The sequence below is a fragment of the Capsella rubella genome, unplaced genomic scaffold (assembly GCF_000375325.1).
Source record: "Capsella rubella cultivar Monte Gargano unplaced genomic scaffold, Caprub1_0 scaffold_6, whole genome shotgun sequence".
Taxonomy (NCBI): domain Eukaryota; kingdom Viridiplantae; phylum Streptophyta; class Magnoliopsida; order Brassicales; family Brassicaceae; genus Capsella; species Capsella rubella.
The window spans coordinates 13,603,566-13,630,421 of record NW_006238918.1 but is presented as its reverse complement, the minus strand read 5'-3'; the positions used below and the strand labels follow the sequence as shown (position 1 = coordinate 13,630,421).

General features: G+C 33.1%; 5 protein-coding genes and 1 non-coding gene across 6 annotated transcripts; 4 read left to right on the top strand and 2 right to left on the bottom strand.

Annotated features, from left to right (window-relative positions):
- Positions 1-6,230: 6,230 nt before the first annotated feature.
- Positions 6,231-6,929, bottom strand: LOC17884519 (pectinesterase/pectinesterase inhibitor 18; the record flags this gene model as incomplete). Its single annotated transcript, XM_006289927.2, has 1 exon — positions 6,231-6,929. A coding segment is annotated over one exon (699 nt), but the record flags the coding sequence as incomplete, so codon positions are not given.
- A 4,170-nt stretch (positions 6,930-11,099) lies between these two features.
- On the top strand, positions 11,100-13,689 carry LOC17883990 (protein SGT1 homolog B). The gene is made up of 10 exons (XM_006287969.2): positions 11,100-11,353; positions 11,773-11,842; positions 11,959-12,083; positions 12,194-12,320; positions 12,400-12,496; positions 12,614-12,679; positions 12,759-12,897; positions 13,025-13,104; positions 13,186-13,290; positions 13,393-13,689. The coding sequence occupies exons 1-10, from the start codon at positions 11,194-11,196 to the stop codon at positions 13,498-13,500; spliced, it is 1,077 nt and encodes a 358-aa protein (XP_006288031.1). The 5' UTR covers positions 11,100-11,193; the 3' UTR covers positions 13,501-13,689.
- Positions 13,690-13,718: 29 nt separating this feature from the next.
- On the bottom strand, positions 13,719-15,955 carry LOC17883922 (serine/threonine-protein phosphatase PP1 isozyme 6). The gene is made up of 4 exons (XM_006289536.2): positions 15,566-15,955; positions 14,589-15,148; positions 14,005-14,217; positions 13,719-13,932 (listed from the first exon to the last, which is right to left on the bottom strand). Exons 1-4 carry the CDS (start codon positions 15,741-15,743, stop codon positions 13,915-13,917), a joined length of 969 nt encoding a protein of 322 aa, XP_006289598.1. The 5' UTR covers positions 15,744-15,955; the 3' UTR covers positions 13,719-13,914.
- A 3,179-nt stretch (positions 15,956-19,134) lies between these two features.
- LOC17882775 (probable respiratory burst oxidase homolog protein I) lies at positions 19,135-23,994 on the top strand. Its single transcript, XM_006289847.2, has 14 exons — positions 19,135-19,756; positions 19,835-20,000; positions 20,083-20,128; positions 20,516-20,635; positions 21,176-21,583; positions 21,678-22,064; positions 22,146-22,241; positions 22,335-22,450; positions 22,557-22,724; positions 22,809-22,968; positions 23,066-23,275; positions 23,419-23,547; positions 23,628-23,706; positions 23,799-23,994. The coding sequence occupies exons 1-14, from the start codon at positions 19,135-19,137 to the stop codon at positions 23,906-23,908; spliced, it is 2,817 nt and encodes a 938-aa protein (XP_006289909.1). The 3' UTR covers positions 23,909-23,994.
- Positions 23,995-24,675: 681 nt separating this feature from the next.
- Positions 24,676-26,430, top strand: LOC17882283 (reticulon-like protein B2). Its single transcript, XM_006288381.2, has 5 exons — positions 24,676-25,113; positions 25,338-25,518; positions 25,624-25,765; positions 25,855-25,924; positions 26,012-26,430. The coding sequence occupies exons 1-5, from the start codon at positions 24,861-24,863 to the stop codon at positions 26,179-26,181; spliced, it is 816 nt and encodes a 271-aa protein (XP_006288443.1). The 5' UTR covers positions 24,676-24,860; the 3' UTR covers positions 26,182-26,430.
- Positions 26,431-26,563: 133 nt separating this feature from the next.
- Positions 26,564-26,647, top strand: TRNAL-CAA. Its single transcript has one exon. It is a non-coding gene; the product is annotated as a tRNA-Leu (tRNA).
- Positions 26,648-26,856: the final 209 nt, after the last annotated feature.

Genomic DNA, 26,856 nt, shown 5'->3' with positions numbered 1-26,856 from the left:
GAGACATCGCCGAGTACAAGACTGAGAAAGCGTAGATGATTAGGTAGTACGACCAACACATCGAAGAACACATGCTTTCGAGTGATGTCGGGATGACCCATATCGACACTAGCGCTATTAACTTCCACCAAAACCCTCTCATGTCTTATGTCTATATATTAATTTGTATTATTGTTTTCTCTTTTCTATATATGAAGAACGAACGAGGAGGGGACACATACTTTTATATATATATATATGACATGCATGCACTAGCTAGGGTTATGCAGATTTTCTAACGTTTTTTTTTTTTTTTTTTTAACTTGAGGATTTAGTGTAATCTTATCAAGTATTTATTGTATTTATCTAGTGTTTGTGTTTGCTTGTTTGGCAAATCGTTTTGTTTTCGTCTATAATTTTCTCTAATTTGGCATTATATTTTTGTTTTTAAAATCTTTTATTAACATATATTTTCCAAAAAATCCATGTCCTAATTTCATTGAAAATTGTTTTTTCGTTTCTAAACCTTCCGTTTACATACAACATAGCTTCGTATAATATATATTTTTGGAAACGTATATATATATATATATATATATATATATATATATCTTAGTTATTGTAAAGCTTGATTTTAAAAGTTAGTAAGTCACGTGTAAAGAGTAGAGATCTTGCCTTTAGTAAAATAAAATGCTAGAAGATGGTTAGGTAGTGGAACCAACACAATGAAGAACACATCCTTTCGAGTGATGTGGGGATAGCCACCAAAACCCTATCATATCTTATGTCTAAACCCTTTAGATAACCTATATCTATATCCAAGGCAGCTAATAGATATGCAGCAAGAAAGAAATAATTAAGTATGGTTAATTCCCTAATTGCTTTAGAACACAAAACCGCATCACCAAGGTTTAAGAAGCTGATCCGATCCAAAGCAATTAGGGAGCCTTCTCAATATAGAGTCACATGGCAAATTTTGAAAAAAGTATCAACGACGCAGAGTTCTCTAACAAATGTCAACTTTAAGAAATTTCTGATCATGTGTTTTTTTTATCAGAGATTAAAATTTAAGAATTTTGAAGCATCAATGTTTTTTCTCACAAGAGATTGAAACTCAAACCCGAGTTAATAATGATTGGCTTAAGCAAAACCAATTAATTTCAACTCCTTGTTGTACTTCTGTTTTGTTTATATGACTCTGGGGTGAACAATATGAAAACCAAGTGTTATATATAAAGTTGATTATTCTTATCATTATAATCAAATCTTATTTGTTTATTTTTGTTAGATATTTATTTTTGAAACTGAAAATAAAATTTTGTTTTCTTAAGTAACTAAATTGAAAAAAATACAGTTATTGACATTTTTCGCCTTAGCGAATATTATTTATTTATTTTTTGAAACCTATATTTATAATGATATTTTGATATAACTCGACTCACATTCGTACTTCCATTTTATTAACTAGGGGATGCATTTATGGTAGTTTTATAATTTTCAATTATGCTTAATAAAATAGTCAAAACTTTCAATTTTCGGTGTTAAATTCTCATTTAGGATAAACAACACAATATATATATATATATATATATATATATATATATGTAGTGGATATAGAATATATATTCATTTCAGGTAGCAAATTTTCATTTTTAGTAGCTTTTTCAGAAAAAAAAACTTTAGGAGTAGCACAAAATAATGTAATTATGCTGCTATTTTGTGTATTGGATTTATATTTTTTGTATAAGTACCAATATTTTTTGTGAGACCATGCTTTACGTAGATGTTTAAATGAATTGATTTGGTCACCTATGTCACCAAAGGTCAAGGGTCCTGAGAAAACTTCACAGTTAAGCGTGCTTATGCTGGAGTAGTCAAAAGATGGATGACCTTCAGGGAAGTGGTTGTGGGAACTGAGTAAGTGAGGCCAAAACACAGGGAAAGATCATGTGGTGATTTGTAGGGTCTGTAAACAAGTATTCAAGTCTTCCCGATGTAACAAATCGACAGTCGAATATTGATTGGCTCATGTGTCTAGTGAGAGGACGTGATGTCCATTAAGAGCGGTGGACCCATTGGATGGTGGTGAATATGGGGCCCATTGTAGAGGTGATGGTCGGGGCGTTACACTGTTCTACTTTTAATATGTCCTTATAATATCTAAAGAGGTGTATGAAAACCCTTTTACTTTATTTTTTGGGTTAAATTAAAGGTCATTTTACTTGCACATTAGGTATATAAAGCACCAAAGGCCCAGATAGTCAAATAGAAGTATTGATGTTTGTGTATGTGTTTATAAATAAAAGAAGGCATATGCCATACCATAAAAATATTATTATTAATTTATTATAATTTCATAACTACATTTATTTAATTATTTCTTATGAAATATTCAAGTATCACTAACATAATGCTTGATAGATCACTAATAAAATTACATTTCTTAATAAGGAGTTGAGGTATTGGCTTGACTGTTAACAAACCATCACTACATGCATACATCTCTGGTCCGACACCACCAATTCTTGTGTTTAAACCATCATAGTCTTTAGCTGCCAAATCTTTAAGAGAATATTGATTATAATACAATGCACTATCATAATCTTCAATGCAAGTTGTATACATATTATGAGTACGAAAATCAGTTGTGTTGTCCGCAAACAATTTCAATTGCTTCATCGTATCTGATAAATTTCGAGACTGATAATTGATCAAATATTTGGTGAGACCAAAAAGATCTAATTTTGCAATTTCAGATGTTGGTTTTAGAACCTCGAAACAGAGTGAAGAAAGACGTTTATCTTTGGTGCAGATGGAGTTGATCACTCCTTTGGTAACCATAATACTAAATCTTGCATGTGATGAGACAGCAATAAGTAATACCACTATAAGAACCAATCTGATGTTATTTTTTACGGATGTAAACATTTTTCTATATGATGTTTGAGAACTTAGATGAGATTTATATAGGCTGAAACATATCTTCAAAATTAAATGCTAATAGATTATGTACTTATAGTAAGATGAGTTTTCAATGTTATATCTTTGACCAGAAAAAAGAATAGATAATGCTAATAAATTATATACCATAATTTTTTTAATGTTTTTTTTGTTAGTTTAGATATGCTAACTTTTGACGGAAAAAGGGCTTTTTCATACCTGCATAATTGCTCTGTGTTGAATTCATACATCTAACTATCCATTGTGCCTAAAAATACATTAACTTTAAAATAATTTGAATTCCATACCTAAACTTCAATTTTTGTGCCTTAACATACCAAAAAACGTGTTTATTGTTTAACTCTGTTAACTTTCCGTTTAGCCAATATGACGTGGCAGTCATGTGTGTAGAAGAAATCAAAACGACGTCGTATTTGTTGTCTGAATAAAAACAAAATTGCAGCATGCTAGGTTCAAACCCACAAACTCTAAGACACCATTAACCCCTTTCTAACCACTCAGCCATATGTAACTAATGTAATGTAGTAAACAAACATATATCATATCTTCTTTTCTCACTCTTGAATGGGAAAGAAGAAGATTGACGGAAGACAATATAATATATGTTTGTTTACTAGATTACAATGGCATTTGAAAAAAATATTTATTACCTTAAAAAAAATTATAACTTTTGACCGAAGAAAAACTAACACATACAGTATATTTAAACTGTTAATTTTATCTTATTCTTATAATATTTATTAGTTGAAAAATTAAATATGTAACATTAACAAAGAAAAAAAACATTTGCTTTAAGCCACCAATGATAAATAAAAGCGTAGGAATTGTTTATACAAGAAGTTTAACATTGATTAGTTGGCTTTGTACATGTTTAAATCAGCCACACGCAAGATTAAAATATTCTTGCACACTTCACTAATATGTTACTCATTTTTTTTCCTTTTAATTGTCTTTAATCTAGCTTTCGTTTGATGTCAAAAAAAAAAAAAATCTAGCTTTCGTTTAAAATTTTAGGTGTTTGGTGAAGTGGGAGAGAATTTTTTTTTTTCCATTTTCACTTATTTGTTTTTGGTATAATTCCCTTTCCTTAACAACAATGGCTTTTTCCTATGTTTGTTTTATAAATTTTAGTATATTAATAACAAAATTTAACATTAGTTTTTATATAGAAGATGACATTTGTTAAATACGTTTTAGGCCACAAAATTTCGAGGACCGGCCTTGTAGAATAGTATTAAGTGTGCCGATGTTCAAGTAAAAGTTGGAAATAGTAATTGTAATGGATATTTGTCCATTTTCTACATAATTTGTACGATGACAACAACTTTCCACAATCAGTTTACTGTATTAGATAAAAAGCGTTAGAATATCTTAAATAAGAACAATTAAAAAAAAAATTATTAACTTTTCGAGAAAACTTCATCCGTGCTGTAGCACGGATTATCTCCTAGTTAATATTAAACAATATTTAAGTGAAGCAAGAGTAAAATCACCGCTGAATGAATCCAAACCAAACTGCCAAAAAACTTAGAGAATGATCATCTAAAAGTTGTTCATGCGCTGAAGAATCACACGATCCAAACTTGCTAATTTAGCACTGATTAAAAGTTGAATTAATCTCCTTGACAATAACATGAGGTGGCTTTTTTCTATTATTCCATTACACATATATATGTGTATATATATATATATATATATATATATATATATCTTTCAATTGTATTGTTTGTCAAATCAGTGAGTTTGGGAATATATAGCTTATTGTATGCATGCAAGTTAAAGATGAGGTGAATTTGCACTACCGAACAAGGAAGAGGATCAGAGGACAATGTAAACGATGTGCTATATATTAATTATTACATTATTATAGCTAGTGAGCTTAGGTATTTTGTTCATGACATTCTCTATTTTATCAAATCATATATCGTACGTACAATGAATTAGGTGTTTGGTCCGAATACTTTTCATACGTAATAACAGATAAAATAAATAAAAATATGTTGTATATGATAAAACTCAACAGATAAAATAACAGATAAAATAAATAAAAATATGTTGTACGAAAAAAAACTCAAAAAAAAAAAAATTGTTTTTGTTTCTATTCTTAAGTAACTAAGTTGAATAAATTACTTATTGACATTTTTCGCCTTGGTAATTATTATAATGGTATTTTTATATAACTCTCCTATATTTATAATGGTATTTTTATATAATTTGACTCACATTTTAATGTTGTGTACTTCCATTTTATTAAGTAGGGGTTTGCATTTATGGTAATTTTATAATTTTCATTTGTGCTTAAGAAAAAATCAAAACTTTCAATTTTTGTTGTTAAATTCTCATTTAGGATAAACAGCACAATATATATAATTATGTAGTGGATATAGAAAATATATTCATTTCAGGTAGCAATTTTCATTTTTATTAGCTTTTTTTTCAGAAAAAAAACTTTAGGAGTAGCACGAAATAATGTAAATTTTTAACCCAAGAGAAAATATAATGGTATTTAAAAAAAAAAAATATTAGCTTACAAAAATTATTAGACAGAAGAGAAAACTAACACACATATTTTATTGTTAACTTTTCTCAACTTATTCTTATAACATTTTATTATTTGAGAAAAAAACATTTAGATATGTAACATTACAAGAACAAAGCATTTGCTTTAGGCCACCAATGATAAATAAAAGCGTAGGACTGTTTGTACACGAAGTTTACATTGGTGAGTTGGCTTTGTACATGTTTAAATGTCGTTAATTTTTGTTTCGTCATCATACAAATCTAGCTTTCGTTTTTACTTTTTAGGTGTTTGGTGAAGTGGGAGAGAATTTTTTTTTTCCATTGAATTATTAATTTTGGTTTTTATACATTTTAGTATTTGCTAACAAATTTTAACATTAGTTTTTTTTGTTTAGAAGATGTCAGTTTAAATATGTTTTCGGCCACAAAAAATTTCGAGACCGGCCTTGTAGAATAGTTTTAAGGGTGCCGATGTTCTAGTAAAAGTGGGATTAAAAGCTAAATACTATGTAGTAATTGTATGATGACGACAGCTTTCCTCAATCAATTTGATATGTTAAAGAAAAGGCGTTAGAATATTTTCCCTTTCATTGGTAATTTTGATATGCTAGTAGTTTTTAAAAGTACACTATATATAGATTTCTTTCATATAGAAACTCTCATTTTTAGGTTTGTGAATAACAGAAAATACAAAATCTATTTTTTACCAGTTTTTATCACACAAATTAATAACATTTATTTACTAACACATATAACATAAACACAAGTATTTAGAGTCCTTCCTCATAAGGCACAATGGTAGAATTAAGCCACAACTCACCATTAATAAGACTAGTCACTGTGAATTTTGATGCCTCCTTCGAATCAGTCATCAATTTGTGTCCTTGCCATTTAACCCTTCTTCTAGTGTCTGCCCCAGGACCCTTGTTCTCGTATTCACCAAAGAACAACGTCGATAAACGTCCAACATCGTTGTTCATAGGAATCCACCCACCCGGATCAATAAAATCATCTATGAATGACTGCATTATTACCACTCTAGAAAACTTTTTCCACGGACGTCCTAAGAATGATTTTACTGTTCCTTTGACCGGAGCTAGATCGGAGCTCGCTGTTATATTACACCTTTGAAGCGAGAAGCCAGAATTTCTGGTCGGATCAATGCGTCCTTGAGCCGTCAGCACATTGCTCTGTCCGTTTAGAGGCTTTCGTGCCACAATCTCACAATTTTGGAATATTGCGGCAGCATCCCCAAATATAAAGTCAATGGTTCCCGTGATGTAACAATCACGATAGAACTGTCGATTCAGCTGAGCGAAAAGCGTGTCCTGGTAGCCATCTATTCGACAGCGATAAAAGACAGATTGATCAGCATTTACGCGGAGAGCAACTGCTTGTTTCTTAGTCGGTCCAGCCGTGTTTTGGAACCAAATGTCTAGCGCCATAAATCCGTTAGCGTTAGTCGCTGTAAGAAGTATCAAAAATTTTCATTTTACCATGAATAATATTCTACTAATATATAGAAAAAAACAAAAATTTTACCAAGCGTAGCAGAATCCGTGATGGGGTATCCAAAACTTTTAAATTTTGGTTGAAAGGTCAATTTCTTTTAAGATAAGAAAGAAATAATTAAACGGACAAAAATGAATTAAGTAGACAAATTATACTAAATTACCAGATCAAGCAGGAGTTTACCAATTAAAAAAAAATGTTATTTTCTCTTATATGATCTAAACGAGTTTATATACAAAGTATGTAGTAATTAGTTCTGTTGGTTTCGCAGGCCAGTCACTATCTTTGATATCATCGGTTTCCAATTAATACTTTTTGATCATTTTTGTATAATACACAAACTAAGTAACTAACCATTAGCTATAAAGTTACAAAAACATTTTAATGCGGATGTGAAGCAATAATTCTTGCAAATTGCGTTATATGGTTTTAATAGAACTAAATAATTTGCATTTTGTTACCTATCAAAACATAGCACTAGGAGTCTAGCTAATAGATAGGAGGACTAAGAACAAAAGTGATATTCCATAGAGTGAAGATTTACAAGATTATGTCAAGAGTTTAAGGGATCTTCCAACTTCGATCCCATTTGCTCAGATCCAAGGATTACTATTACCATCTTGAGATCTTTACATGAATCTTCTTGGATCCTCTGCTCTCAGTATTTGTGCATCAAACTCCTCAGTGAAAAAAACCACTCTAACATCTCTCACTGCTCAAAGATTCAAAACGAACAAAAGAACATGTAACCAAGAACATCATTAACAAACATTCAAAACCACTCTTGGTTAGAAAAACATGCAGAGCCCGGCCCGGCCCGGCCCGAAAAATTTGGTAGATACAGTAAAACCTCTATAAATTAATAATGTTGGGACCATGAAAATCTATTAATTTATAGAGGTATTAATTTATCGATAAATTAATAATTATTAATTTATAGAGAGATATTTCTAATTTGGAAAATATTTTCAAACAATATTTAAAAATAAGATTTAATCATGATAATTAGTATTTTATATATTCAATTACAAATAAAATAATAATAATTATGTATTAAAATAGAATGCTAACTATTTTTCATATAGTAAAATATTAGAAATAAAATCTAACAAAAACTAATGTGTTTATATATACATATATTTTGAAAATTTTACCTAATTATTAATTTATAATTTTGATGGGACCATATATTTACAAAGGATTTTCAAAAAAATTATTATCTTATTATTTTATCGAAATATGTCTAAAATTACACTGGTCCCAACTTGGGACCGGATAAATTTATTAATTTATAGAAGTTATTAATTTATCGAGTATTAATTTATAGAGGTTTTACTGTATATAAAGGTTACAAGATTTTGGTAGATATATAAAGGTTACAAGATTACATTCATTTAGCTCACATAAGACTAAACTCAAATCAAGTACTTGGAATTATAATTAACTCACAATATTCCCTCAAAGATAGATAAGTTAATTAACTTCTTCACAACTCATAGTCCTTTGGATTTATAAGAGCTGAGTGATAAGCCACTTCACGTGTATACAATAGGAGAAGAAATGGAACAAATACAGCACGTGTAGAGTTTTTTTTTGTCTCAACTTCAACTATTCATTAACCAAAGGATTACATCCAAATTCAAGGTACATTACATTCACCTCTATAGAATTGGACCAAACGCAATGGGATGATCTAGTAAAACCCTGAATCACTAGCGGATCCAACGCTACCTGATCGAAAAACCATTGCATGTTTTTAACCACAATGAGATAGATAACACTCCACAACTCTGAGTGAAATCATCTCTTAACCACCTAAAATTACCCTTTAATACGAAAACAACTACTAATACAGAGAATACCAAAATCTATACTAAAGATCTAAGCAAATCCAAGCTATTAGAACCTCTTGATCGGCGTGTAGGACTTGTCCAAATAGCATCAACACCAAAAGGTGCATCATCAGAAAGACTTAGATTCTCCAGCTTTCATTGTTTCGATCCTAATACAGATCGTGCAGAGTTTATTAAGATAGTCAAGCATTATAAAAGGGAGTCACGAGTACACTTTTTTAAGTTTTAAACCGATTCTGTTGTGCACTCAAGAAAAGAAAATAAAATAACAAGAATCTCTCTTCTTCTTCTTCTTCGTCTTACGAGTCACGTATATGGTATTGAATTCATCTTGGATTGGATGGATATAATAACCAAAGGACGTGACTAAAGGATACATGGAATTTAAACTAATAATAATATCCCCATGATAATATCGTTTTTGACGACAATACTTTTAAAACCATTATTATTGATGATTTCTTAACAAAATTTTAAGTTAAGATTTCTTAAAAAATAAATTTTATATAAAAAATTTTAAGTTAAAATTTATTAAGAGACCATCAATTATAATGATCTAACGGTGCCAAACAAAAACTTGGATCGAGATTCATCGCAAACGGTAAAATATACTATAGCTCAACATCATGAAATTCTTAGTAGTGAGTGACTTATTAATCCAAATTACTTCAAAGATTTATTAACTCATATTGACTTAATAATCTTTATTACTACAAATAATCTAAATTAGTTAGATTATTATCATATTAGTCTTTTATAAAATAATTCAATACAAGAAAACATATATTTCCGATGAACAAATCAGGTTTTTGACAATATCAAAATTTCTCAAACTTTATTTATTTATTTATGTGCGTATATATAGGATAAAAGAAAGCAAAATAATAATCTTTGACTAATATGTAATCTACAGATTAATTCGGATTAATTGTAACAAGCTTGGAATAAATCTAGTGTTTATAGATAATATAATAAACTACAAAAAAAACTTTTAAATAAGCGAGAAACTTAAAGCATCTTCATTAAAGACACCAAGTGAATAAAATACATCAACATACAAGAGTGTATGCTACAAAACTCACCAAACTTGAGTCCGGGAAACCAATGTACAATCCAAAGATCAAGCTAAGGTTTTACAACTAATTGATTTCTTACCTCTTTTTTAATTCGTATTTGTAGTTCAAAATATGAACATTTTTTTTTCAAGATTCGAAAAGTTAAGGAAATCTATGTATTTTTAAAAAATTTCTCAAAAATAAAATCATCTTATCACTTTATATAATTTAAAAAAGTTTGGCAAAGTCATCTTTGGTGCAAAAATCAACGCATGAGATTGTCTGACACCATATATGCCGGTAACATTGTCGTTGGTTCTGAATAGGCTTATTGTGCCTGTGTAGTAATATTAATGAGCCTTCTTGCATTGAAGAAGTAGTAAGGCCCATTTGTATGTAAAGAATAAACTTTTTTTTTGTATATTAAGTGGCTATATTTTTGAGAAATGCTCTTAAATACCATTAAAATTGGTATTTTTTCAAAAATACCATTATGATTTTTTTCCCAAAGTACCACTAAATTAAAATTTTCCAAAATTACCACAAAATTAAACTTAAAATTTTAACATTCAAAACTAATTTCTAAATCTTAAACACTACAACCTACCCCTAAAAACTATACCCTAAATGTAAATAATCAACCTAAACATAAAAATAATAATTCTACATTTTCAAAATTCAATTTTTTATGTTTATGGCATTTTTGGAAAAATAAAATTGTGGTATTTTGAAAAAAACAAATGGTGGTATTTTTGAAAAAAACACAAATTGTAATATTTTTGAAAAGAAAACACAAATTGTGGTATTTTTGAAAACAAAACTTAAAGCATACAATCCATGGAAGTTTCTCTATATTATTTTGGGTGTGATTCTAACTGTAAGAAAACAAAATACATATGAATAAGTAAAATTCCATCTTTTTTGTATATTTTACCTTTCTTTTTCTGAAACAAATTGTAATTTTGTTAGGTAATTAAAATATAAATTTACAATTACTTTACTTTTAATTTTTAATATATGTAATCTTCTATATTTATTTACTTTTAAATCAGTATTATCTATTAGTTAAAAATAATTACCGGATTTATCGACATTCAATTTTAATGTAAAAAAGAAAAGAAAATAAAAAGTCTAATTTCCTTATTTTTGTTATTTTCTATAAACCTAATTGTGGTATAAAAACGTTCTTAGCTCTAAGGAAGAAAAAACAAAAAGCTCAAACACACAACAAAGGCTACGAATCTCTTATTCTATAAATCTCTCTCTTGCTCTCTTATTTGTGCGTATCCTCTCAAATCATCTGATCAGATTCAATGGCGAAGGAATTGGCTGATAAAGCTACAGAAGCGTTTCTTGAAGATGACTTCGATGTCGCTGTTGACTTATACTCTAAAGCCATTGACTTGGAACCCAATTGCGCCGCCTACTTCGTCGATCGTGCTCAGGCTTACATCAAACTCGAGAACTTCACTGGTATGTAATCACTCTTCCTTCCCCATGGAATCACTGCGAAAAGGTTGAAACTTTATTACACAATTCGTCTTCCTCTTGCGTCGTTGACGCTTTTGGGGTTTTGGGTTTGCGTTTTGTTTTCAGGTTTCTTGATTCGATCTGTTCTTAGTGTAATCAAGTTATTGGTTTAGTTTAGTTTTAGGGTTTTCTTTTGTGAGATGTGTTGCTTTGAATCGGATAAGAAAACTTAATTGCTTTGACGTATTGTAATGTTTTGGTTATTACCTGGTTCTTGCTTGAGGTGTTTAGTATAAAAAGGCTTGCTTTTGAGGTGTTTATAGTATATAAAGGTTGAATTGTTGATTGCTTTAGTTATTCTTGGTTCTTGCTTAAGTGATCTGATATAGTTTTCTTTATCTGTTGTGGTTTGTAATGAGCAGAAGCTGTTGGAGATGCGAACAAAGCCATTGCGTTAGAACCTACATTGGCAAAGGCCTACCTCAGAAAGGGGTATGATATTATCATCAGATCTCTGTAGTTAAAGTTTGATGATTATTTGATGTTGTATTGAAATTTGATTCTTTGATGTTGTATTGAAATTTGATTCTTTGATGTTGTATTTGCAGCACTGCTTGTATAAAGCTAGAAGAGTATAGTACTGCTAAAGCAGCCCTGGAGAAGGGTGCTTCTGTTGCACCAGATGACTCAAAATTTAAGAAGATGATTGATGAATGTGATCTTCGCATTGCAGGTATGTTTTGTAAACTCTATAGCTTAAGGCTAAAAGTACTAAACGGTTTTTCATTATTTGTGTGCACATAAGTTTAGATTTACAATATAGTCTTTCTAATCCATGTTCAGAAGAAGAGAAAGATTTGGTTCAACCAGTGCCACCAAGTTTGCCTTCAAGTTCTACAACCCCACTAGCTACAGAAGCTGATGCTCCTCCAGTTCCAAGTCCTGCAGCACCTGCCAAACCCATGTTCAGGTAGTCTGATTATCGAAATTGTAAATTCTTATAGAATTTTTGAGAATCACTCTATACTCACAACTTGATGTCTCAACAGACACGAGTTCTACCAGAAACCAGAAGAAGCAGTTGTGACAATTTTCGCCAAAGGAATACCTAAGGAGAAAGTAACTGTCGAGTTTGGTGAGCAGATTGTAAGTATCCTGCAATAAGATGAATCCATGACTTTTAATTGAAACTGTGAACCTAATATGAATTATTATCGCACACTCTGTACTGACTTGAGATATTTTTTGGACTTTTTTGTGCAGCTGAGTGTTGTAATTGATGTTGCTGGAGAGGAAGCTTATCATCTTCAGCCGAGATTGTTCGGGAAGGTAATATTAATTTGATAAACGAAATGTTATTGTGTTTACATATGCACTTTGCTAAAAATTTCTTCATGGAATTATTCAGATTATTCCAGAGAAGTGCAGATATGAAGTATTGTCAACCAAAGTCGAGATCCGTCTTGCAAAAGCAGACATAATCACTTGGGCCTCCCTTGAATATGGCAAAGGGCAAGGTGTTCTGCCCAAACCCAATGTCTCATCAGGTTCATCTCAGAAGATACCATTCTTAGCCTTTACTTTACATATTCTGAATCAAAATTATACAACCTTGAACAAAACTGAAGCCAAAGTGGTCTCTCATCTCATTTATTTTTATGTGTTAATATGTAGCGGTGACGAACAGACCAGTGTACCCATCTTCTAAGCCACCTAAAGACTGGGACAAGCTGGAAGCTGAAGTGAAGAAACAGGTCCCTATCTTTACTCTAGAAGCTTTGCTTTACTTTACTGAATTCTTTATGCTTATCACTTTCGATTTTTAAATTTTGCAGGAGAAGGATGAGAAGCTTGATGGAGATGCAGCTATGAACAAATTTTTCAGCGATATATACTCAAGTGCGGATGAGGACATGAGGCGAGCTATGAACAAGTCATTTGTGAGCAAATCTAATCTCTTGTCTCTAATTTTTGGTTTAATAACGTTGTCCTTTGGTTTTGACTGATGATACGCCTGCACGGGTGGTTTTTGCGTTTGACAGGCAGAGTCGAACGGGACGGTACTGTCAACAAACTGGAAAGAAGTTGGGACTAAGAAAGTGGAGAGCACTCCACCAGATGGCATGGAGCTCAAGAAGTGGGAGTATTGATCTTGTTAAAATCCTCTTTTCAGGTTTTTTGTCAAAAAAGTCTGACAAATCTTTTGAACTTTTTAAGGTTTCTTATGTCTTTTGCTTGAACTTGTCTCTTCATTCTTGCGTTCTGGTCTTCAAAGTCTACTAAACTCGCAAGTCTGTTTTTCTGTACCTTTTTCTTTTATGGAGACATTTTTCAAAACATTTCTTGCATTACTGTCTAAAAGGTTAGATGTATAAACCCAACTTTCTTCAGTTGAAAATGCTGTGTACATTTTCCACAATATTACAAAACAATCTAAACAAAATATAATGTTGCCTCAACCAAACGTAACAATAAAACATCTAACAAAACAAACTGTCGCCTGAAAAAATTCGAACCCATTGGCTTCACTCTTTTCTTGATTCCCCCACATTGGTATGAAGATCTTAACGACCCTTTCCACCCTGCAAAAAAAGTTAACCTATCAACCTAATATCTAAACAGATCATATACTAGGGAGATAGTATATTTTTTACCTTATGAGGTGGGGTTCCTGGTCTAGGAACATTGTTGTTGAATCCAAACCGTCCTTTCTTCTCAGATGCCTTAAGGATTTGGAATGAGCATGTCAAGCTATCATCAACACTCATCAATGCGCCAGCATTGTCAAACTCGCCACAGTAATTGGGTGCAGAGAATATTGTCACCAGTTGTCTCTTTGCAAAGAACTCGTATCCATCTTCCACAACCTGTACAATCAGTAGTTAGAAAAAATGAATTGGTGAACAAACTATAGACCGTTGCACTAAAGATACTGCCCATGAATGTACATGCATCCTAATATCAGCAATTCTATACATAAATTTGATATGGTTTGACAACTAAATTATTGCTTTCTTAACTATCTGAAATCTTTACAGATATGGTTTGACAACTAAATTATTGCTTTCTTAACTATCTGAAATCTTTACAGATATGACCAAACCAATCCATAGAATTAAAGAGAGAATCCTAGGAACGAATTCTAGAGCACCCCCCAAAATACTAAGTATCGCCAAACATCATGAGCAATTTTTATTTAAACTTAATGAAGGAACTTGTTAGTGTAGTTTAGGTTTACCTGATGAGCTCGGCAGACAAGATCAAGGTCATGAGTTTGAAGGAACTCAGCAACTTTGTCAGCCCCGAACGTGTATGAGACACCTCTGTCATTCTCCCCCCAGCCTTCAATTTCTCTGTCAGGATCAGCCCATAACAAATCACAAAGGATTCCTTGATCAGGAACATCAACAGGACGAGGAATTCTCCTGATGTCATCTAAGCTCTTAATATCAGGCGATAGTCCACCATGCATGCAGAGGATCTTATCATCAATGAGAGCAGAAACAGGCAGACAGTTGAAGCACTCAGTGAAAGTTTTCCATAGGCGGACATTGTATCTTCTTTTGCATTCATCGTAGAATCCATACACACGGTTAATCGAAGCACATTCGTGATTGCCTCTAAGAAGAAAGAAGTTGAACTTGTATTTGACCTTATATGCAAGAAGAAGGCATATTGTCTCTATGCTCTGCTTACCACGATCAACATAATCCCCGAGAAATAAGTAATTTGCAGCTGGCGGATAGCCACCATACTCAAACAACCGCAAGAGATCTGGAAACTGTCCATGAACATCTCCTGCTCATTAACATAAAAACTTAAAATTGTCAACAATTATAAATCACACAGTTCATAGCAGCAGAGAGGGTTTAATGTAATGTAAGGATAGTTCAGTATCATACACCAAATTCAGACACTAACCAAAACTATTAGCCATCAAAAGAACCTTTTTGCTATTCCTTATAAAATCACATGTCAGGGGAGATTCTAATTTCAGGTTACAACACATCAGAGCTAAAGCAAACATTGTTTCTCAAAGACTCACAAATGTTACAGGTCACACTACAGCTACTTGATGTGGCAGAGCTCAAAGAGCTAAGATTAAACCTCACATAAAAAAATGAAATTTTTTCAAAAACCCACAATACAAAAACGAATTTAAGATAACTTAAACAGAGAGAAACAAGCAAAAAATTCTAATTCAGTAACATTTACCACAAATCTTGATAGGAGCCTCAAGCTCAAGCAGATTAGGCTGGCTGAGAAAAACCTCTTTAGAAGCCAAACATAGCTGCCGTATCTCCGCCTCAGTAATCTGCGCTTGCTTCACCGTCCTTCCATTATTCGTCGCCAAAAGCCGCCGTATTATATCGTCAAGTAAAGTCTCGTCCATCGAAAGCAGCAACCACAAAACCCTAATTACTCTCTCTCTCTGTCTTTTACTCAAAAACAAAATTAGATACCGGAAACTTCTCGGCTGAAGAAACCAAAGAGATCCGACGATTTATTTAACCGCCGGCGTCTCTGGGTTTTCGTATCGTTGACGGAGAAGAAGAAAGAAACAGAGAGAGTTAAGTAGAGAGAGACCCCCAAATTTGTAAACCCTAGGATTTTCTTTTTAATAAAGGCGGTAATTTTCATTTTTAATCATCCACATAAACTTAAAAGCCAAAGGAGCGTGAGGAGCGCGGCCTTAACATCCGCACGTGACAAGTTCTCATCCGCACGTGCGATTGTTGTTGATTAGTATGCTTACGACTCCGGTTATTTGGGTTCCAGGACCAGGACCATATGTTGGTTCTATTCAGGTTTAGTTCGGTTTTGGACAAATAAATTTTAATAAAATATAATTAGCTTTAATTAATATTATAGTTTTAATATATTTTTAAACTTATTTTTTGATTTTCTATATATACGGGCAGTTCGTTTCAACGCTGCAGCTAGTTGCAGTTGCGGCGGACGCAAGTAATAATATTTGTTTGGTCACCGAAGGAGCTATGTCATAACGCAGCGTTCTGTGGCGAGAATTTTGCAACGTCTGAAATTTTATTCAGCGGTGGTCATTGAAATGTTGCGTTCAATCTAGGAATTAACAAAAACACCCTTGTTCAATGTTTTACAAATCCTAAACTTAAGAGAAGAAGAACGTACGGCGAAGAAGAGAAGAACAACTCCAGATTCGATTTCTCTGCTCCTCTGCTCTCATCTTTGTTCTCTTGGTAAACTATTCTGGATTTTCTTCTATAATTTTCTCCATCTCTGTTTTAGCATAGATTGATATTAGTTGATTGTGTTGTTTTGATGGGTTTTGCTTTAATGGTGTAATGATTGATGAGAGTTTAGGATTGGAAGAATTGTATATTGACTCTCATAAAGATGATGTTACAATATACAAGCATATATATAGGAATAACATTTAACCTAGTTTCCTAACTAAAGAGATCATATAAAATATATACAAATCGTTAATATGATTGTGAAAGATATTTACATATCTTCTAGATATCCTCTTATACGCCCCCTCAATTTCAAGGGGATAATGAAGAAACAACGAAATTAGCGGCTTGAGATTGATTTCGATTATTATTAGTCATGTGTACACTTTGAAGAAGCTAAGGAGCGTTGCTCGTGGGAGATATTGTTGTTAACGATGGTGATGAGCTATGAAGATGCTGATCAAGGTGGTGTGGACGACGGCATGATTGGTGATCAACCTTTGTCTTAGGAAGAAGAAGAAACCGATGTTTTTTTTTTTTTTTTTAATAAATAAAGCATTATTGAAAGAAAAATATTAAGAAACTGCTTAAGAAAAGAAAATGTGAATAATTTTTTTTTTTTTTTAATGGCTTGATTCAGATGTTTATCCGAAGCATGAGTGATCGTGTTTTTATTTTTTTTAATAATAAGAAAAATAAAAAGCAGATTCAGAGGTGTATGATAAACATGAATAAAGAAAAAACTTTTTTTTTTTTTTTTTTTTTTTTAAAGATTCAGATTCAGAGGTTCATAAAAAAGCATTTGTACCTTAGATTCAGAGGTCTATGGCATAGACTTGAATGAAGAGAAGCACGATGGCTTAGATTCAGAGGTTCATGATGAACTTGAATGGAAGAAGCACTTGGCTTAACAAAAACAAAAATAAAAGAAAACGAGTTTGACTGTTAGATCAAAACTCGGGAGCAACCTGCTCTGATACCATGTAATGATTGATGAGAGTTTAGGATTGGAAGAATTGTATATTGACTCTCATAAAGATGATGTTACAATATACAAGCATATATATAGGAATAACATTTAACCTAGTTTCCTAACTAAAGAGATCATATAAAATATATACAAATCGTTAATATGATTGTGAAAGATATTTACATATCTTCTAGATATCCTCTTATAAATGGATTGAGATTATTTGATTATGTTGCTTGTGTGGCTAAAGATCTCGGATTTTATATCTGAAATATGTTCTGGAAACTAGACAGCAAATCTTTCCATTAATATAAAGATAGTTTTCTGGTTCTATTTGGTTTGATAGAAAATTGCTTTCAAAGTTGACTGTTTGTGGTGTTGTGTCAATCCGGTTAATGTGTCGAAAATTTGTTCATAACTTTTAATCCGGAAATCCAAATCAAGATCTGTTTTTTCTGTGGCTTTGTATGTTTGTTGTGAATCTTTCCACCAATTTTCATAATAATCTGGGTTGTTTAGGCACTCTTTTTGTACTCTGCATCAAGACTTTGTACTTTGCATCAAGATTCAAGACAGTGCCTCTCTCTTTCATAATTTACGTTTACCACCACCGGCGGTGATGAAACGAACATGGCCATTATTACATTTTTTGTCACTTTTATGAAATGGTTCGGTTTGATAAAAATGTATCGTTTGATCATTAAAAAAAAATCCGTTTCTAATAATTTTGTCCATCCTTAGTTTATGTATCAAATGTATTATGAAAATTTTGTTTGTTTCTTAATACATGGATGTTATCAGAATTAAAATTAAATCCCAATATCTTGTAATTCAATTAATACTTTTAGATTATGCTTCAAAATCTCGCCTTATTGGATCTTATATTTGTAAATTATGGTTAATTTTGAAAAAGTTTAGTATCATTTCAATTATTTTTTTCAGATACTTCATTACAACTTCAAAGCATAGAGTTATTCAAAACTAAAATAACTTCAAAAGTATATTTATATTGAGTCATTCAAAATGAAATATCTTGAAGTTTCATGAGTAAATTATTAGAAATAAAATCTAAATACATGGTAGAGATTTTGAAATTCACATTAATAATATCAAATTTTAAAAATGTTTAATAATATTAAAATTTATGTGAAATATATACATATAACCAAAACTCATCATGTACAAAAAAACCTACTGATAATATTAAAATTTATGTGAAATATATGCGTATCTGTGAATTTTTTTAATATATTTATCGTCTATTTATATATTTTGCGTACGTTATAATTTATTTAAAATAGTATTATATACTTTTATATGGTAAGAAAATAAATGTTTACACTTGTACTGGTATATTTAGTATGGAAAAAATATCTATAGAATGTTTTATACGCAGAAAAAAAAAAGAATGTTTTTATATTTAAAATAAAACTTGTTTTTTTAATAATTTTCGTTCATGGTTCAACTCTGCTTTGATTGGTTAGCGCAATAACATATTTTTTTATTTTTTTGTAAACAATTCAAAAAAAAGTTGTATATGTATTCACTCTTCTCCCTCCTTTGAGAGGTCTCTTCTCCTCCCCCAACCAAATTCGAAAATGTCAATATCATTTTCCGGCGGGACTCAGGACGAAGATCGTTGGGGATCCGATTTAGCTTCCGCCGGAGAATTCACCTCAAGCTCTCCATCGTTACCAATTACCGCACCATACTCACCTTCCTCCTTTGGCGAAGAGCTCGTAGAAGTAACAATCGAATTCCCAAGCGGCGTATTACTAAACATCGACTCCGTCACCACCACCGATCCAGAGATCACCTCTTGCTCTGCTTCTAATAACTCAGGCTCAAGGTCTCGTAGCTTAGGGTGGAGCGCGTCGTCTAGTCATCGGATCTCCGAGCTTACGGTGGAGAAAGCGAAAAAGTTCTCGAGAGATTTGAAACAGAAGCTTCATAAGATCTCGTTAGGCTATTCGTCTCGGTCTGCGCCAGAGCCGGTTGTTCCTAATGTATCTGAAGTTACAGATCATGCTCTGCTTTGTCGATCTTTAACACAACGATTCACCAATAGGATTGGATTGTGTACACAGAGAGCGATTCATGGTTTGAAATTCATAAGCAGTAAAGATAATGGAATCGCGAATTGGAGACAAGTTCAGGACAATTTCGTTAATCTTTCCAAAGATGGTTATATTTCTCGAAGTGATTTCGCTGATTGCATAGGTTTGAAACAATGATTTTTACAAATTTTTGTGTGGAGATTTTGATATATCTGATTTGGTTTGTTTTGTGTTGGAACAGGGATGGAGAATGAGAATTCGAAAGAGTTCGCAGAGGAGTTGTTCGACGCAATGTGTAGGAGAAGGAGATTAATTGTTGACAAGATCAATCTTCAAGAACTATATGAGTTTTGGTATCAGATTACAGACGAAAGCTTCGATTCTCGCCTACAAATCTTCTTCAACATGTATTAAAATCACTTCTTCAACATGAGTTTTTAAGGTTCTTGATTTGGTTTTGTTTTTTTAACATTTGTATTATACTTGCAGGGTGAAAAATGGAGATGGTAGAATCACAGAGAACGAAGTAAAAGAGGTGACTTAATGTTCAAAATCTTCCTATATTTAGTATTCTAATCAGCATTGAATCGTTGACTACGTATAATGAATCTTACATGTGTCCCATTATCTTATGTTGTTTAGTATTGTAATGTCCCTCTTGCTGATTTGTTTTTTTGGTCTTTGATATAATTATTTCTTATGTCTCCTTTTCTAACCAATGCAAGAATAGAAAAATTTGTGAGTTGCTATTTGTTTTCTGCATAAAATTTTGAATTGACCTTGTAGAAGCAGCTTTCTAAGTTCTAACTACCAATCAAAGATATGATTTTTGTATCTAACCACTAAGTTTACGTTGAATCTTTCTATTTAGAAGCTTCTTTTTTTGGCTTTTAACATTTTCTTTGATTTTGACAACCTATAGATCATTATACTAAGTGCATCAGCAAATAATCTATCAAGGTTGAGACAACGAGCTGAAGAGTATGCAGCACTAATCATGGAAGAACTGTCCCCTGATGGGCTTCACTCTCAGTACATAGAGGTGGTTCCATCACTTTTTATCTCTCATCATGTGAAAGGTCCTTAAACAAAAACATGAGATAGTATGTAGATCAGTCCCTTTCTATGAGGGACAGTAGAAGGGTTCTTTGTTAAGTTTGACCTTAAGTAATTGATGACGATGTTAAGCTCTCCTACCTTTAAAATTCTCTGATAGGGACATTTGACTAAGTCACAAAAAAATGAAATTAAAACTATGTATACTATTACTATGCAAGTTTGTTTTTGTATAGGACTTGTAAGTTGTAATAGAATAAAACCTTGACGAAGCAAACAAGTAGAGGTTCACAAAGAGAGCTCAAGCTAGTGGTATAGTGACGTTTAAGTCTATGATTAAGAGTTTAGATAACCTTAAGAGTAATAGTAACAAATATTTTCTGAGAGCCTGCCCATTTTTTATGAATTGTTTCTCTGAGTGGCTATGTGAGACTTACACAAAATGGGTAGTAGGATACTATTTGAACTCGTAAGTATTAGACAGGGGAGCTCTGTTCAACATTCTAATTTGATGTAAATAATGCAGTTAAAGGACTTAGAGATGCTACTACTAGAGAAGGACATATCTCATAGTAACAGCCAACCGTTCAGCCAGACAAGCCGAGCATTAAGCCAAAATCTAAAGGATACAAGATGGGGAATAAGCAGGAGCTTGCTTTACTCTTTGCAAGACAATTGGAAAAGGATTTGGGTTTTGACATTGTGGTTAGTGATCATGGCCTGGTTGTTTATGTGGAAATGTGTTCAGTACAAACGCAAAGACGCATTTCATGTAATGGGTTACTGCCTTGTCGTGGCAAAAGGTGCAGCTGAGACTTTGAAATTCAACATGGCTCTTATACTTTTGCCGGTCTGCAGAAACACCATCACCTATCTCAGATCCACCACTATGTCCTATGCACTTCCTTTTGATGACTGCATCAATTTTCACAAGGTTAATCAAAAACCATTTTGTCCTGCCTTATGTATGAGAAAGACTATATATGCTTCAACTAAATCTTACTTTCCGATTTCTCGGTTCTGCACAGACCATCTCTATAGCAATCATTATGGCAATGCTTCTCCATTCATGCAGCCACCTTGCCTGTGATTTCCCGAGGATTCTAACATCTACTGAAGCTGATTACAAAAGATACTTGGTTCATTACTTTGGTGTGACCAAACCTACATACTTTGACTTGGTGAACACTCCTGTGGGAATCACTGGGTTCATAATGGTTACTTTTATGCTAATCGCATTCACATTAGCCAGTCGAAGATGCAGACGGAACCTTACTAAGTTGCCGAAACCATTTGACAAATTAACCGGATATAATGCCTTTTGGTATTCACATCACTTGCTTCTAATGGTTTATGTCCTTCTAGTTATCCACGGTGTTTCCCTCTATCTTGAGCATAAATGGTACCGCAAAACGGTAACTTCCTTTTAGATCATTACCATTTTACTTTTCGCGTTCTGAATTATCGGTGATAATAACAGATGCTGCCTCCTGCAGATATGGATTTATCTTTCTGTGCCAGTTTTACTCTATGTTGGGGAAAGGATACTTAGATTCTTTCGTTCAAGGCTTTACACTGTTGACATTTGCAAGGTATGTCTTACATATATCTTTGTTATCATGCGACATCGAAGTAACAAATAGTCTTCTAATATCTTTATACCAACTCAAATGATTTGGTTTCAGGTTGTAATTTATCCGGGAAACGTTATTGTGCTACGCATGTCTAAGCCTACATCATTTGATTACAAGAGTGGACAGTACATATTTGTTCAGTGTCCTGCAGTATCAAAATTTGAGTGGTAAGCCCTTTTTTGGTGAGCCAACACAAGCATTATATAAAAAACCATGTTCTTTGACTTCACAAAGACTAACTCAAAGCTCCTTGGTTCAAAAATCCATCTCCAGGCATCCATTTTCTATTACTTCTTCCCCTGGAGATGATTATCTCAGCATCCACATTCGTCAGCTGGGTGATTGGACTGAAGGTATTAAAAAGGCCTTCTCAGTGGTATGTCAAGCTCCTGAAGCTGGAAAAAGCGGACTTCTCAGAGCAGATGGACCAATCCAAAGAAGGTACATAAAACGTTTTCGAATTCCATATCTTATTAACTTGCAGTCTCAGAATATGTATTTTGATATGCTTCTCTTGAAATTTAGTTTGCCAGAGCTGTTGATAGATGGACCTTATGGCGCTCCAGCGCAAGACCATTGGAAGTACGACGTGGTATTACTCGTTGGCCTTGGAATCGGCGCAACACCTTTCATTAGCATTCTGAGAGATCTACTCAACAACATTGTTAAGCAACATGAACAAGCTGTGAGTATAAAACTGATCATAAAACTCTTATTGAGTATTTATTAATACAGAATCTTTAACTAACCAAACTTTTTTCGAGTTTATGTTATATTTCTAGGAATGCATATCAGGTAGTTGTAGTAACAGCAACATCTCCTCGGATCACAGTTCAAGTTGCTTAAACTCGGAATCTCGAAATAGAAGTCCTCAAAACCAAAGGAAGACACTGATGACCAAGAACGCCTACTTTTACTGGGTAACACGAGAACAAGGCTCGTTCGATTGGTTCAAAGAAATCATGAACGAAATTGCTGATTTAGATATAAAGGTAACAAACACTTACCCATGTTCATTCAAAGTCTAAGTAGAAATAATGTTAGAAAAACCATATTTGAGACCTTAAGGTCTAAAAGATTGTTACAGTTTAAAGTTGATTTACTGATGTATTTGTCTTGTGAAACAAATTAAAAGGGTGTTATTGAGATGCACAACTACTTGACTAGTGTGTACGAAGAAGGAGATACTCGTTCCACTCTTCTCACCATGATCCAAACTCTAAACCATGCTAAAAATGGCGTAGACATTTTCTCTGGAACCAAGGTAATGATCTTTTAACGATAACTTCATTACAAGCATTACTCTTTCTGATCTTGTATAACAACTTTTGGTTTATATTTTAGGTACGGACACATTTTGGAAGGCCAAAGTGGAAGAAGGTTTTATCAAAGATTAGCTCCAAACATAGGAATGCAAGAATTGGTAAAACAGAACATATCAGTTTAACAGAATTAATAATCTTTTCATTAATTGTTCTTTGTCTGAAGGAGTTTTAAATTTGGAAAACAAAACAGGAGTGTTCTATTGTGGAGTACCGAGTTTGGGAAAGGAACTTTCAACACTCTGCCATGAATTTAACCAGACGGGTTGTTCCAGGTTCGAGTTCCACAAAGAACAGTTTTAAAGGTATATATGTACAATGGTTCGTCGTTCATGTTTTTGTTTCATATCCTTGTTGTTTTTTAACCTTTGGTGTATCACACTTTTAACCATTTCATCTTACACTAGGACTGTCAAAAATGTTAAAAATAACAGTTAAAAATTGTGAATAAGTGAAAAAAGACAAATAGAAAAAGAGAAATTCCAACAAATTGCAGAACAGAACAATTGTCCCAAAAATTTGTTCCGGTTTAAATGCAAAAATCGAAAATTCTATCAATGTCGGTTCTTGACCGGTTTATAGTTCCGGTTTGAATTGCTTTCTTGTAAAAGGAAATTACAACTGGGCTTCATCATTGTTCAGCTCTTTGGGCCCATATTACAACTCGAGTTAACGCTGTCAACTCTATTAAATTAAATCCTTTTTTTCACTTTCTAGAACATTCCTACTCAAACTTTTTTTAATCAAAAATTTAAAGACGGTTCCAACTTCATTGATTATTTTCCGTCAAGATAAATAATTTTAATTATCATTGTCTTTTGATACAGCCGAACCGAAAGTGCATGATTCACCTAACCCGAATGGTTCTCGTTTCACCACGTGTCACAACACCATTAGTTCGACCAGTCTCATAGTCCAGCCGCGTGACACCTGAACCACACATTAATAAATTGAATGACGGCACCGTTAATCACACGTCGCTAAAGAAGCCGTTAACTATTAACGGCGTTAAACATCTCGCTCGTTTTTATAACGTCCCCCCATGTCTATTTATCGTTTCCCCCAAGCGTCGCTCTAAGTTTAATAAAAGGGAGAGAATATTTGAAATCAACGGCTCAGATCAAAACCATCAGTTCAACGGTTAAGATTAATTCTAATTTCTTCTGTGTTTTTAAGCCTTCTTCCTTCGAGATCCTTCTTCTCAGAAAAGCCCTAGAAGAACATTGATTGAATCGGAAAGCTTCGATCGGAATTAATGGCCGATGAACATAAGCATGAAGAGTCTTCACCTAAGTTGGATCCAGCGGTGGAGGTTGTAGAGAGAGAATCGTTGATGGAGAAGTTATCAGAGAAGATCCATCACAAAGGTGGTGATTCGTCGTCGTCGTCGTCATCAGATGACGAGAACGAGAAGAAATCGTCTTCGTCTCCGAGGTCTTTGAAATCGAAGGTTTATCGTTTGTTTGGTAGAGAGAGACCTGTTCATAAAGTTCTCGGCGGTGGAAAACGTATGTTTTTACTCCGATCTCGTTTTCGTCTGTTTGATTTGGTCGCTGGTTATATATTGATGCTTCGTTTTAGGGATTGGTGAAGAAGATGGTTGATTTAAAGATAGATTTTGTTAATTTAATGATCTTCTTAGATTCTGATAGTTTTGATTGAAGATTTCTAAAATTACATGTTGATTTTGTGAATTTCTCTAATTTAGTGGTGTTGATTTTGGTAATTGCAGCGGCGGATATATTTATGTGGAAGAACAAGAAGATGTCAGGTGGAGTAATTGGTGGTGCTACAGTAGCTTGGGTGTTGTTTGAATTGATGGAGTATCATCTTCTTACTCTGTTATGTCATGTGATGATTGTTGCTCTTGCTGTGTTGTTTCTATGGTCTAATGCTACCATGTTTATTCATAAGTAAGTTTGTGATAAATCCTATGAAAGTGGCTTGCTTGGTTCATATCACAGATCAAAAGCTTAGTTGAGTTGACATGGTTTGTTATTAATTTGGTTCTCTTTCAGGTCTCCACCAAAGATTCCTGAAGTTCATATCCCGGAAGAACCACTTCTTCAGCTTGCTTCGGGGTTGAGAATCGAAATCAACCGTGGTTTCTCTTCTCTTCGTGAGATTGCATCTGGAAGGGATCTCAAGAAATTTCTCTCTGTGAGTTTAAGCTCTCCAGGATTACCTATTTTCTCTCAAATGTCTCATCTTTGAAGCTTGAGAATAATTGTACTGTTTGATTGAATCAGGCTATTGCGGGATTGTGGGTTCTGTCAATCTTGGGCGGCTGCTGTAGTTTCTTGACATTGTCATACATAGGTAATAACCCTTACCAATTCTAATTGTATTACTTTTTTAATTGTGATACAGTGCTGATGAGTGGATAATGGTTCTTGATTGATTCAGCTTTGGTTCTGCTCTTCACTGTTCCTCTTCTCTACGACAAGTACGAAGACAAAGTAGACTCATACGGTGAGAAAGCAATGGCTGAACTGAAGAAGCAATATGCTGTGTTGGACGCAAAGGTATTGAGCAAAATCCCAAGAGGACCTTTGAAAGACAAGAAGAAAGATTAGGTTTTTTTTTCTGTGCGTTTTTCTTTTGAGTGCAATACTCTGGTTAATTAAGATGTGGGTTGTGTTGTGAATTGGTAAAATCTAAAAAAGGTTATGTTGTTAGAGAATCTCTATTCCGTATTTTACCTAACAAGTTTGCTTCTTTACATTTGTTTTTCGGTTTTGGTGTTGTTGTGGGCATGAATGGGGACAAAATTTGTAACTGTTCTCTTGGTCTTTATATATGTATTTATGTATTCTTGATCTTGACTTTAGTGTATCCAATCTATGTGACTTGTATACTTGATGCTTCGATGGCTCAATGTCAACAAGCTCATAGACTTAGGGGTTTTGTTTTAATGCTTGGATATATATTGATTGGATAAGTCATATGTTCAGCAATGTCAGGATGGCCGAGTGGTCTAAGGCGCCAGACTCAAGTTCTGGTCCTCGTAAGAGGGCGTGGGTTCAAACCCCACTTCTGACACCTTAATTAGTTTTCCTTTTTTTTAGTTGTATTCTAGATAAAGTACTTCATATAAAAACTTTGTTTCTTTGTTTGGTTTGAAATTTTGATGTTGTATGGCATAAGGATATGGGCCTCTGCTCTTTAAAGCCCATCATAATTAAGACCCAGCTCCTTTATTTTTTCTTTTCGTAACGGGTTAGTAAGAGCTTGTCAAATGTCAATACAGC

Excerpts from the sequence above, each read along its gene's own strand:
- LOC17883990 (XM_006287969.2), top strand. The coding sequence starts at position 11,194 with ATGGCGAAGGAATTGGCTGATAAAGCTACAGAAGCGTTTCTTGAAGAT. Across the intron at positions 12,084-12,193 it reads ATGTGATCTTCGCATTGCAG|AAGAAGAGAAAGATTTGGTT; the intron begins GTATGTTTTGTA and ends ATCCATGTTCAG. Across the intron at positions 12,680-12,758 it reads AGCCGAGATTGTTCGGGAAG|ATTATTCCAGAGAAGTGCAG; the intron begins GTAATATTAATT and ends GGAATTATTCAG.
- LOC17883922 (XM_006289536.2), bottom strand. The coding sequence starts at position 15,743 with ATGGACGAGACTTTACTTGACGATATAATACGGCGGCTTTTGGCGACG. Across the intron at positions 15,149-15,565 it reads GGCTCCTATCAAGATTTGTG|GAGATGTTCATGGACAGTTT; the intron begins GTAAATGTTACT and ends GTTAATGAGCAG. Across the intron at positions 14,218-14,588 it reads TTGTCTGCCGAGCTCATCAG|GTTGTGGAAGATGGATACGA; the intron begins GTAAACCTAAAC and ends CTGATTGTACAG.
- LOC17882775 (XM_006289847.2), top strand. The coding sequence starts at position 19,135 with ATGTCAATATCATTTTCCGGCGGGACTCAGGACGAAGATCGTTGGGGA. Across the intron at positions 21,584-21,677 it reads ACTGCATCAATTTTCACAAG|ACCATCTCTATAGCAATCAT; the intron begins GTTAATCAAAAA and ends GGTTCTGCACAG. Across the intron at positions 22,242-22,334 it reads ACACTGTTGACATTTGCAAG|GTTGTAATTTATCCGGGAAA; the intron begins GTATGTCTTACA and ends ATTTGGTTTCAG.
- LOC17882283 (XM_006288381.2), top strand. The coding sequence starts at position 24,861 with ATGGCCGATGAACATAAGCATGAAGAGTCTTCACCTAAGTTGGATCCA. Across the intron at positions 25,519-25,623 it reads GCTACCATGTTTATTCATAA|GTCTCCACCAAAGATTCCTG; the intron begins GTAAGTTTGTGA and ends GTTCTCTTTCAG. Across the intron at positions 25,925-26,011 it reads CTTGACATTGTCATACATAG|CTTTGGTTCTGCTCTTCACT; the intron begins GTAATAACCCTT and ends TGATTGATTCAG.